At 40.5% G+C, this 13375-nt stretch overlaps 1 protein-coding gene across 1 annotated transcript in view; it reads right to left on the bottom strand.

The window, feature by feature from the left end:
• Window positions 1-1130: 1130 nt before the first annotated feature.
• Window positions 1131-13375, bottom strand: part of LOC122934432 (enoyl-[acyl-carrier-protein] reductase, mitochondrial-like) — a 111804-nt gene continuing 99559 nt past the window's right edge. Inside the window, exons 8-10 of the mRNA XM_044289889.1 lie at window positions 10925-10985; window positions 10107-10179; window positions 1131-2835 (exon numbers count right to left, since the gene is read on the bottom strand). Of these exons, the coding sequence (XP_044145824.1) occupies window positions 2672-2835; window positions 10107-10179; window positions 10925-10985 (298 nt within the window). The 3' untranslated portion in view covers window positions 1131-2671. The remainder of the gene's footprint in view (window positions 2836-10106; window positions 10180-10924; window positions 10986-13375) is intronic.

Genomic DNA, 13375 nt, shown 5'->3' with positions numbered 1-13375 from the left:
ATTTGTTTTATTTCTAGATTAATAATCCAAATTTTTTAATTGTAGAAAGAGCTGCCCAGCTTTCTTAAAAATCTGTTAATATGGGACACTACCAGACTTTAAAAGAACACTAAATGTAAAATTAAAAATTAAAAAAACAATTAACTCTTATTTATGTGTCTTATGAGGCATCTATTTTTCCTCCTTTTCCTTCTTAGACATTTGTGGCTGATGGCCTAGTTGCTAGTAGTTTATAATACACCATTTAGTTATTCATACATATGGTATCCTCTACAACATGCCATGATCTGAAATATGAAAGGCAGGGTCCCATGTATTTCTATGATTCCCAGTTGGAATCCTGTACTGTACAAAATGAAGCTGTAATATGGATGTGTGCATGGAGCATAAAGCAATGAGTCTGTGATGAGCAAGTACATATGGTAATTGTTGGGTACCAAGGATTTTATATTTCACCACTTGTCACAGTAAATTGAACATTTGTATTTCTGGAGGGAAGACTTTTACAACTATGGTGGGCTATAAGCCCAAGGCCATCTTCACTAAAGTGTGTAGCATTTTTTGGACATCTGATTGCAAATAAAGTTTTTTTTAATAAACTTTTTCAGTTACCCTAGGATCCCTATAGTATATCTTATTTTTTAACCCAGTTAATCGTGCTTAGGGGAGTACTGGCTCTCCTTAAGGTTCGCTTTCTCTGGGAGATACCTGTTTGCATATTATTTTCCCATGGAGCATTGCCACCAAGTCTCTGTACACACCTAGTCTTCTTAAGGAGAGCCAGTTGCCCTTTTCCACCCAAGCTGCGTTCACAACATCTTACTCACCCAGCTAGAATCTTATTTCATACTGATGAGGGGCAAAGGCCCTGAAACAGGTGACTGTGGATATTTGGCTTGGCTATTTTCTTTAGTCATGTTCCAAGAAGGGAGCAAAAAGTGGCACTGGCAAAATAGTTATCTTTCTCTGGGTGATACCTCTTTCCAAATTTTTTATTGAATTTAATTTTCATAAAGAAAAAAACAAAACGGTTTCTTATGTAAAACTACCTGACTGGTAAGGGTGTGTTCACACGGCTCAGGCTAGTTTCACACTAACACCTATATAAACATTAGAAAGCCACACAAAAATAGTAAGCAAAATCTTTATTACATAATCCAAAACATGGACATACACATTTACATTAATGATAAAATACATATACTAAAAGAGTGCAAAGATATGGAGAAAAAGTCCCTCCAATCAATAATGAAGCTTAACAGTCCACCGTAGGGCAAGATAAACAAACCCACACTACTACAAATATAAAGTGCCATCAGGCATAATACAAAAATGTATACCGCCGAAAGCATCAGCAGTATACCCAACAATGCGAAATGCTGAATCAATCAGATATGGACTGAGGGCTAGAATACAAAAAATAATACAGACCCAGGGTGGAGGAAGCGGCCCAACGTCCGTTTCGCAGTCGCGATTCTTCAAAGGGCACAGAATGCATGCAATACTTTTAGTCCGGCAGCCTTTCGGCGTGTGCTGCCGCCGGAACTCCACCCCCGCCCCCATTATAGCCAATGGGGACGGAGCGGCAGTCCGGGGGCACACGTGAACTAGCAGCAGGACAGATCCGACAGGCTGTTCACCCGCCAGAACAGCCTGCCGGACTCCCCTGCCGCTAGTGTGAAAGTACCATAACTCTTCATGTGGATTATGGTGTTATTTCACTCCAAAATCCATGTAAAATATATGTGTATTAGAGTATCACTGACATTTAGTGGGAATATGCGCATGAGTGTGGTATTACACTGCCTGATATTTAGTCAATGCTACCGCCGATGGAAGATAACACCTCCATCGGCACTCTTTTGTACAGGTCTGATGATGCAGGCTGCATCTTGAATGAGGGAGGAATGTTTGCTACTGCAGCCGTCCTTCATTCTGTTCTATTCATTATCCGCAGCACATGCCTGATTAAACAGGGAGATGGGATGACGATAATCAGCTGCTGTGATGACAATGATCAGCTGCTCAATTATTATTCACATTCCCTAAAACTGACCCGAAATCTTGCAGTGTAATAGGGACTTTAGTCATGAGGCACAGATTTTTCGTGATGACAATTTGAAATCTGCGTTGCAGAAAATAAATGGTATGTCACTTCTTGATGCAGAATCCATGTGGAGTTAATCTATCTGCAGACCCACAAGATAAATCTGAGTCTAACCCTAGGATTCCCAGTACAAATAAAGAGTTTTCCAACATGTATTTCAACCATGCAAGCACACACACACATATATTGATAGATTTATCAAAGACTGGCGTTTTGCGCTAGTTTTTGAAATCTCATTTGCTGCATAGGCTACGCTTGAACTTTTCTCTTCATTTACTCCTGAAACCAGGTGCAAAAGAAGATAAATGTTTTGGGTTTACCCACCCTTCGCCCTCGTCATGCCCCCTTTTCAAAAAGTAGCGCAGTCACAAAAGATGTGTTTTTTTTTACGCCACAAAAATAGCAAAGAGAGATGATAAAGCTCCCCCATATAATTTTTGTATAGACCTAAATATTTTTTGTTAAATTATGCCTATTTCATTTAAAGCCTGGTCGGCACTGGAGGAATAGGCAGAAGATGACTTCAGCTCTTTGTGCATTATACATAGCGGACAAACATCTCTGTTACTTCATGATTAGTACATGCTTGAGGCTATAAGGCTCCATGCAGGCTTGTAGTGCTTTTTTGTAGTCCTGAAATGGTACTTCTGTGCATATGGGTTCCAGCAGTTGTCCTCTTCTTACCATCTCTGATAACTCTGACACCATAACGGTTAATTTTGTTAGGTCTACAGGCGAGAAAGGTATAGAATGATAATTAGCAGTGATGGCATTTTATAGGGGTTGAACAGGTTTCATTTATGTAGCAACACTAAAACAGAATACATTTTATTCCTGTTAAAAACCACTCTAAATTAGGGCTTTTTAGATACACTCTGGTGTTCCAGATCAATGTACCCCCCCCCCCCCCCAGGGGTTAATATCCACGCGTGGCTGAGAGACTGAACACTGACACAGAAGTTGGTCAAAGCAATCTCTCACTTTATTACATGGGCTAAGCGTATATGAATCTTCAGAAGAGGGCAGTCCTCTCTGAGGCTAAAACATTGTTTCATTGGTCAAAAAGGAAAAAGTGATAAGAGAAACAGAGATAACACTTCAACATCTGCGCAGTACCACTTTGGAATGTGAACTAATGTAAACATCTGGTTACCATCGCCATTTTGTAATGGAGTTTATTCTAACAAGAATACTGCCTACGTCATATGTGACACTTCAAAGAGATGCTTCTCTATAGGCAGTGAATAATATATACATATCATCAAGCCATATGATTGGCCTACGCATTCCACCACACTCTATTGAACACCTGTAGAAAGATGAGAAATCAGACACTTCTCACAGCACAGCTCTTTGCCCCCCTCTCTCTCCTCTCCAGTCTTGAAACAAAGAGGGGGGTGGGTGGGCACTTGGAAGTAGAAAAAGTTAACTCATTATAATCCTAGATATACAAAATATAGAATAAAATTCACACATCTTTAACATTCCTGTGAATGCAGCCATATGCAGTTCTCACTTCCAGGCAGTGGCGTAGTTGTAGAGGTCGCAATGCACAGTTGCGACCGTGCCCCCTAAGCCAGGGGGGCCCAGAGGGCCCCCGTTGCCAGTGGTACTGTATTTTTCCCTTTTATAAGATGCAGTGCATCTTATAAAGGGAATACTAGTGTGCGCTTCCATAATGGAAGTGCTCACTAGTATACAGGAGGTGGGGGTGAAGTGCTGTGAGTGCTGTACTTACCCCTTCTCCTGCTTACTCTTCTCAGGTCCCACGCTGCTGTGTCCTGGCTGCCTGCAGCGTCAGGATGTACAGAGAGCACTCTGACCTGGCGCTAGGGCCCTGAGAAGAGAACCAGGACAGGGAGAGTGGCGGCAGGAGACAGGAAAGGTAAGTTATTTTATTATTTTACATTCTGATCTGAGGTCTGATATGGAGGTCTTACAGACGTGGACAAAATTGTTGGTACCCTTTGGTCAATGAAAGAAAAAGTCACAATGGTCACAGAAATAACTTTAATCTGACAAAAGTAATAATAAATTAAAATTCTATAAATGTTAACCAATGAAAGTCAGACATTGTTTTTCAACCATGCTTCAACAGAATTATGTAAAAAAATAAACTCATGAAACAGGCATGGACAAAAATGATGGTACCCCTAACTTAATATTTTGTTGCGCAACCTTTTGAGGCAATCACTGCAATCAAACGCTTCCTGTAACTGTCAATGAGACATCTGCACCTCTCAGCAGGTATTTTGGCCCACTCCTCATGAGCAAACTGCTCCAGTTGTGTCCGGTTTGAAGGGTGCCTTTTCCAGACTGCATGTTTCAGCTCCTTCCAAAGATGCTCAATAGGATTGAGGTCAGGGCTCATAGAAGGCCACTTTAGAATAGTCCAATTTTTTCCTCTTAGCCATTCTTGGGTGTTTTTAGCGGTGTGTTTTGGGTCATTGTCCTGTTGCAAGACCCATGACCTGCGACTGAGACCAAGCTTTCTGACACTGGCTAGTACATTTCTCTCTAGAATTCCTTGATAGTCTTGAGATTTCATTGTACCCTGCACAGATTCAAGACACCCTGTGCCAGACGCAGCAAAGCAGCCCCAGAACATAACAGAGCCTCCTCCATGTTTCACAGTAGGGACAGTGTTCTTTTCTTGATATGCTTCATTTTTTCGTCTGTGAACATACAGCTGATGTGCCTTGGCAAAAACTTCGATTTTTGTCTCATCTGTCCACAGGACATTCTCCCAGAAGCTTTGTGGCTTGTCAACATGTAGTTTGGCATATTCCAGTCTTGCTTTTTTATGATTCGTTTTCAACAATGGTGTCCTCCTTGGTCGTCTCCCATGTAGTCCACTTTGGCTCAAACAACGACGGATGGTGCGATCTGACACTGATGTTCCTTGAGCATGAAGTTCACCTTGAATCTCTTTAGAAGTCTTTCTAGGCTCTTTTGTTACCATTCGGATTATCCGTCTCTTAGATTTGTCATCAATTTTCCTCCTGCGGCCACGTCCAGGGAGGTTGGCTACAGTCCCATGGATCTTAAACTTATGAATAATATGTGCAACTGTACTCACAGGAACATCTAGTTGCTTGGAGATGGTCTTATAGCCTTTACCTTTAACATGCTTGTCTATAATTTTCTTTCTGATCTCTTGAGACAGCTCTTTCCTTTGCTTCCTCTGGTCCATGTCGAGTGTGGTACACACCATATCACCAAACAACACAGTGATTACCTGGAGCCATATATATAGGCCCAATGGCTGATTACAAGGTTGTAGACACCTGTGATGCTAATTAGTGGACACACCTTGAATTAACATGTCCCTTTGGTCACATTATGTTCTGTGTTTTCTAGGGGTACCATCATTTTTGTCCATGCCTGTTTCATGAGTTTATTTTTTTACATAATTCTGTTGAAGCATGGTTGAAAAACAATGTCTGACTTTCATTGGTTAACATTTATAGAATTTTAATTTATTATTACTTTTGTCAGATTAAAGTTATTTCTGTGACCATTGTGACTTTTTCTTTCATTGACCAAAGGGTACCAACAATTTTGTCCACGTCTGTATCTGGGGTCTGAAGAGGTTTAATGGGGAGTCTTGAAGTCTTACTAGGGGTCTGAAGTGGTCTGACTGGGGGTCTGGTGAGGTCTCACAGGGGGTCTGGAGAGGTCTAATGGGGGTTCTGGAGAGGTCTAATGTGGGTCTAAAGGTCTGACTAGGGGTCTGAGGAGGTCTAATGGGGGGTCTGGAGGTCTGACTGGGGGTATAGACATCTGATTGGGGGGTCTGGAGGAGTCTAATGGGGGGTCTGGAGGTCTGGCTGGATGTCTGAAGAGGTCTAATGGGGTATAAACATCTGATTGGGCGTCTGGAGAGGTCTAATGGGGGTATAGACATCTGATTGGCGGTCTGACTGGGGGTATGGAGAGGTCTAATGGGGGTATAGATGTCTGATTGGGGGTCTGGAGGTTTAATGGGGGTTTAGAGGTCTAATAGGGGTCTTATCTGAGGACTGATATTGGGTCGGGGTCTTATATGGAGGATCTGATCTGAGGTCTAAAACTTGGGTCTGACATAGAGTTCTAAAAGGGGTTTGGTCTGAGATGGGGGGGTCTCGTTTAGGGTTTTATATTGGGGTCTGATCTGAAAGGGGTATTTTTTGTACTGGCGCACAATATAAAGGGGTGTCTTTGTACTGACGCTCTGTGTGGTACCAGTATTTTCAGGGGGACTGTTTCTGCAGGATAGTATTGGGGGCACAGTGGACACAGTATTGGAGGTGGCAAGATGGGGTGTTCAGAAGGTGAGGAGGAGGATGATGGAAAAGTAGGAAGGTAAGATGTCTGTTAAACTCTGCAGAGACGAGGTGCAGCTGAAAGAAGTCACTATGGCGGTCTGGTCTGAGAGGGGAAGAGTAAAGAGAATATCAGACAAGAGAAGTCACTGGATGGAAGAGGTACATATGTGGGGATGTATTACCCTGTATGTTCTGTAGCGCTGTATGTAATGTTTTAACAGTATGTCTTTAAAGGGATTGTCCCCTTTTTTTTCCGTATGAGCGCTGCCTTTTGCGCTCTGTTTACCTGCTCATCACTGCAAATGCTATGGCGAGCAGGTGAACAGCAGAGAAAGCAGCTCTCATATGAGCGCTGCCCTCTCTTCAAACAGCTGATTGGCGGGGGTGCTGTGGGACCCTGCCGACATGATATTGATGACCTATCCTGAGGAAAAAGTCATCAGTAGTAAAAAGAGGATAACCCTTTTAACAGTAGCAGAAAACCTAGGTGCACCAGTGATGAGTGGGGGGGGGGGGGGGGGGGTGGCACTCTTGCACCAGGGCCCATGAGCCTTTAGCTACGCCCCTGCTTCCAGGACACCATCCTATCATGCTTCAAGAGCTTGATTGGACGAAATTGCCACATACATCTTTACTACTTCCTCAGACTCGAAGAAAGACCACTATGTCCAAACCCTTGCCACCAACTACTATTATACTATCACTATCGCAGTATAAATAAATGGATTAGGTATTTACAGAGTGCTCTCCGATTTTCTCTCTGTCCTTTGATGTGATTAGTCCTGTAGCAGCAAAGTCCAGAACTAGCACCAACTCATTTACTTGACAATGTGGCTCCTGTCCTACATTGCAACTGTGACTGTTCCCGTTCCTATACAGCAAACAGTGATTTTGAAAATTGAAAGACATTGACATACAAAGGATAGGAGAAAATGAATGTACCATGACAATTTAAACAGGTATTTAGTAGTTAACAATTACCTACAAAAGGCTCAATTCAGTATAAAAGAAACAGTACTCACCTCTCCAGTCTCTTGCTGCTCTCATTCTGATGCTTCTCGAGTCCCCCAATGGTCTCTGTTTCCTGGTCCCCCCATGCAGATAATCACTTCTCAGCTAGACTATGGTTGGAGTATGTTATTGCTGTATCAGTGATTGAGATATTATTTCTGAGTATCTAGAGGGACGAGGAAAGAGAGACCTGCAGAACCTTGGAAAGCATCAGAAATGGAGCAGTGGGGAATCAGTCATTGTTCCTGTGGTCTAGCTAACTTGCTGCACTAACCTCAAGGACTGCCCTTCCTGGGGGACATTTTTGAATTAGATGTAGAAATTTATTCAGGCTGCTACACAGTCGAGTTATATTATCACAACAGCTGCTAGTTTCAAGAGTAACCTGGGCTGGCAGCACAGATAGCAGCTACATGAGCTGGGAGTGATTCAGTAAGGTCCTGGTAGGTTGTCACAGGTATCTAGAGCTTTGCTGACTGCAGTGCATGCCTCATCAGCTGGAGGGTGCGTGGGGGAAGATCCATAGAGTAAACACTATGATCAAGGTGTTCCCACAGATGCTCAATTGGCTTCAAGTCTAGGAAATTAGTGGGCCAGGTTGGTACTTGGAAGTGTGATTTTCCAACCAATATTGAATGTTTCTAGCCATGTGACATGTCGCATTGTATTGCTGGAAGAACCAATAAACCTCAGCGAAGACAGTCAGCATGTATGAGTGTACATGATCTGCCTAGATAGATTCATACCTAAATTAGTTGAGTGCCTTCCACATGGACAAGTGAGCCCAGAGAATGCCATGAAAACATTCCCCATATCATAATGCTGTCACCATCAGTTTGTGTTGATCCAGCAATGGTTACAGGGTGCTCTCTGATGTTTTTCACCTGACACACAATCGTAAAAAAAATGACTCATCGGAGAAACCAGTTAGCGGGGGATCAATTCTGATACTGCTGTGAAAATTTAAAGGAGTTGTCCCATGAAAAATATTCTAAATTTTTTAAACCAGCACCTGGATCTGAATACTTTTGTATTGCATGTAATTAAACGTTTAGCATGGCCACTGAGTTATTCGATAAAATGTATCTGTACAGCGCCACCTGCTGTTTGTTTTTTTCTTATATCTTTGACCTGCACACTGAGAAGGCCGCACATGCTCAGTTTCATCCTTCAACTGCCTCCTGAGCTGTGATAGGGAGAGCTGAGACACGCCCCCCTTAGCTACAGCAGAAAAGACACTCCCCTTGAGCTGTGATAGGGAGAGCATGGACACGCCCCCTGAGCTGCAGCAGAAAAGACACTCCCCTTGAGCTGTCAGCTTGATCTAGCAGAACTATGAATGGAGATATCTCTGGATCCATGTGAGGTACAGGACTGGTTCTTGCTTTGTGAGAAAGAGGTTGTCATGTACTATATGATGTCTGATTTTCATTTTTTATATAAGTCATGGGATAACCCCGAGCTGCTATGTCAAAAGTAGGAAGTGTTCATAATAATGTGACTCGACGGTGTATTATACAGTAAGTGTTTGTACAGTACACTGCCATATTTATCATAGAGGAAGACCATGCCACTGCTATGGGTCCTGTAGTGAGAGGAGGCCCAGCACTGATCATTAGGGAAACTCTAAGTGCAAAAAGATTGTACAGAGTCAATTGAGTTCAATGGGTACTGTATAAATTCATATGAATGGAGCTGCCTCTACAGGTGGCTGCAAGCAGCCAATTTTATCATGCAATGCATAAATGGAATCAGATGAATTTATAGCTGTATAGGTGAGCTTTATCAATACATTTATACCAATTTTGTAGTAAAAAAAACACATTGAAAAATATAGGCGGGAATTTACCAAGCCCTGTGCATAAGGAAAATGTTGCATATATTTGCACAAAAACAAATTGCCTGAACATTTTTAACTTTTTGTATTGTTATGCCACACTTGCCACTTTTCTGAAATATGGACATGAAATAGGTGGACTTTAGCCCCAGCGGACAGGCTTATATTATAGCTCAAATCTATGGCTGCTTATAGCTAGCATATGTAGACTTGACTTTTCTTTTACTATATAGAGGGCCTAATAAATTATGAAGCCTCTGCATTTCACTCCCATGCTATATAGATCAGGATTGGTGTATGAAATTCCCCTTGTTCAGAAATAAGCAGCATATTTTAAAGCCAAGCTCAACTTTTTAAATGAAAAATTCCTTTACTTTTCTAATTAAAAATGCATTGGAAAGGAAACACATCAATGGGGGTATGTACAGGATGCAGGCAGAACATTAAGGAGATAATGGCATGCAACATGGGGCATCAGTGTAAACAGAGCTTGGCTAAAAAATGAAAAAATTATGATGATTAATAACTAAAAAAAAATCTTACTGGGGCGACCCATGTTATGTTTTGATATGAGGCCCTATAAAATCCGTGTTCACCCCTGTATGTACAATTATCTACTTCATCCAGTTGACTACCTACATGCACATTTCTAAGCAATGCCTCCCCGTAGATTTGGTTCTTTAGATCAGCACATCAAGTGCTCTTTTACTTGAATACTTACAATACTTGTTAATATACATTCCCTTTAGTAAAATGGATTATTAACAGAAAAGCTAACAATCTGGGTAGTTAACTTTTGTAAGTGGTTTTGCATTTTATATGCAAGTGTTTCATGTGTACTTACCATGCATATGGTTTCTCTTCCATTGTGTCATCCAAAAGCCACATACTTTTATGTTTCTAAATATTAATGCTTTCTAAAAATAAAAAATAAAAATAATATTTGTAGAATAATTATTCTAACAGGACTTTCCTGCCATAAACACGAATGTTCATATCAATAAGATATGCTTTTCTTATGTCTGATCAATGGGATGGTTAGATCGCTGGGGCGCCACCAATGCTTAGAAGGAAGAAGGGAAGACACTTCACTCTAAAATTTGTTGGAATTTCCAACACCCAGGATTGTGCTGTTTTGGAAAAAAAAAAAGTCAAAGAACCTCAGTTCTAGGCTGAAGTGCGGGTCTCGGTGGTCAGGCCCCCATCAAAAAGACCTTGATGGCAAATCTAATCAGTGGGGCTTTAAAGCTTATGTTCAGAATATCCCTTTACATTTGCATAAAAAAAGAGTTGCCCTTTTATATAGTTACCATCCAGAACAGTTACGTTCAGTGCAGTCTCAAGGGCATAATATTGTGTCAAATGTATCTTCTACATCAATGGCTACACGTAGGCACATAAATAATTACCACGATACAAGCCATGAAGTCATGAATACCTAATGCTCATTAACAAACGGTCATTCATCCATTACTACTGGATAAATCTACCTTATACTTGTATGGGATGTTAATGTGTCAATAAGAAGTACTGTGGTCAGTAAGTATCAAGATGTTGAGCTAATTTTGTGTTGTGTGCATGAAGAATGGAAAACTCTGAAAAATGTTCTCTGGGCAATGAGCTAATAAACAAAATGATAAAGCTGGATAATCTCATACTTACAGCAGGTAAAGGAGTTGGTTTCCTTGACATTCCTCCATATGTTACCATAGTACTCCCATCCCTATGGCACATAGAAGATGTTTATGCATATTTGTAAGAGGAACCTGATTTACATGCACATATAGACATTTATTAACAATTTTTTCTAGCTATAGTAATGTATTAATTCATACATGAAAAAATTATTACTCAACAATGAAAAAAGTATTGTTCAGTCTACTGGACACCCATGGATTTGATCCTATAGTATCTGTTATTCAGATGGTCATTTGTTCAGTTTATCAGTACAAGCAGTTAACCGCTTAAGGAAATATGGTAAAGAGGTCATCCCGCAAAAAAAAAAAAAGTTTTATATTTTTCAAACCAGCACCTGGATCTGAAGACGGAACCTGCATGTAATTCAAAATGTTTATAGCCACTGAGTTATTCAATGAAATCTCTCTGTATAGCGCCACCTATTGTTTGTTCTTGTCCACCTCAATAACATCCATGAGGTGGTCGCAAGTTCAGTTCCATTCTTTAACCATTACCATTGCAATTTTTTTTTCAATGTTGATAGTTTTGCATTTTTTTTAAATATTTTTTAAATTTTTATTGAAATAGTATTTACATGTTAGGAGACTTGAACCTACGATCATTCGATCTCTTGTACTATAGACTGTAATACTCATGTATTACATGTACAGTGTATAGGGCTATTTTCTGACATCATATTACACCCTGACCGTCTAACCAGCTAGATGCCATATTCGCCATTGAACATGACATCTGAGAGGTTAAATTGCTGGGATCAGAGGTATCTCTGATCCCAGCAGTGAGAGCAGGGTGTCTGCTATATCTGGCACCTGCAAGCCATGATGGGAGTCCAGCGCATGATCCTTCACCATAACCATGGCACTGATCAATAACTCATTGCGCTCAGTAATGTAACAGTACATCAGTGAGCGGGAAGCGGTTTAAGGGGCAGAATTAAGCCAAAAGGCAAACTGTATATTTTCTCTGGAGCACTTTTCTCTAGGACATGTACAATCGTTTTTGCCCAGGGTCCCCGTGTAACTAAGAGCAGCTCTATTACAAATAATGTCTTGTCTTTGGGTAGCTGCCTGTTATGCTAGATTTTCATTTGTGTCTCCACATGGAAACCTCTGTCAGCAACATGCATACAACATAACACATACTGCCCCCTCCTGGAAGAGCCTATGGTACAAACAATACTGTTTTTAGTGAATGGAAACTTGGCAAATTTTCAGGGACCCTGTTCCTTAGAGGAATTCTAAGAACTAGACCCCCATGGGAATAACAACAGTGGAGTATATACACCTTCACTGGCCTAGACCGCCAAGGACTTTACCATAACCCCTTCATAATTTAGGCATTTTATAATGATATTAAACTATTATGGAGATCTGTCAATATGAAATGCTATTTAATCTACGGGTATCATGGGACCTCTGGGAGTAATGGCAATGCTCCTGTTGCTCATCTGCATATATTAAAACATAATTTTTCTCAGCAATGCGGGCACATATGAACAAGGGACCAACACAGATGCCTTCATCTGCCAAGTGCACATGCAACAGGTCAGCCAGTTTCCTAGCAATATGCGCCCATTGTCTCAGATGAGACAACCCTTTTAAGTATTTATGTAAGGTGTTTTAAGCAATGCTATTGTATATTTGGGGGGGGGGGGATCAGCCATGGTTCGCATGATAATGACATGAGAGTGGTGTATGATGGCTTCTTACATCATCACCTATTCGTTTCATCTAAAACTTCATCAGGGTGCATGCAGATTAGGGTTGTAGATGAGCTCTATATATAATTATTTTAAAGTGACTGAGTCTTATTAGTAATTGACAAACCCTGCATGAGCGTGTACACAGATATGACAGTTAATAATTGAGGTGGAACGACCCCTGGACTCCTAAGCATTGAAAGAACAGGGATTTCAATAAATAATTAAAATTTATACAATATACAATTTTTCTACAAATTTATATATCAATCTGCTCAGCTCCTCTTGCTCTATAACATGCTGATTGAATACAATTTCACAAGTTCCCTCTAAGTGATGAGATTTGTCTAAAATTGTGACAGGTGTGAAAGAAAGTAAGTGGTTAATAAACATGGGTTTTGCTAACTGTACTTAATTATTAACCATACTCCATTTTTAGGACTTTATGATTAAATGAATGTTTGTCTGCTAACCTTGATTTTTACAGACTACAAGGAAAGATGAACACATTAATCCAGCAGTCTTTTTAGGGACAGCGGTACAAATCATGTATTTTATTTTATGTATTTGTAATAATTTAAAGGCTATATACACCTTTGGGCATTTTTTCTATTATTGCATTGTACTTATTTTGAGCTAAAAATCATTTTTTAATTGGTCTTTATTAAAAATATGGAATTTTTTTGTGTACATAGCTGACATGCTGTAGTAGCACC

Source organism: Bufo gargarizans, chromosome 4, assembly GCF_014858855.1.
Source record: "Bufo gargarizans isolate SCDJY-AF-19 chromosome 4, ASM1485885v1, whole genome shotgun sequence".
Taxonomy (NCBI): Eukaryota; Metazoa; Chordata; class Amphibia; order Anura; family Bufonidae; genus Bufo; species Bufo gargarizans.
The sequence above is the reverse complement of the archived record's forward strand: the minus strand, read 5'-3'. Positions and strand labels throughout refer to the sequence as shown.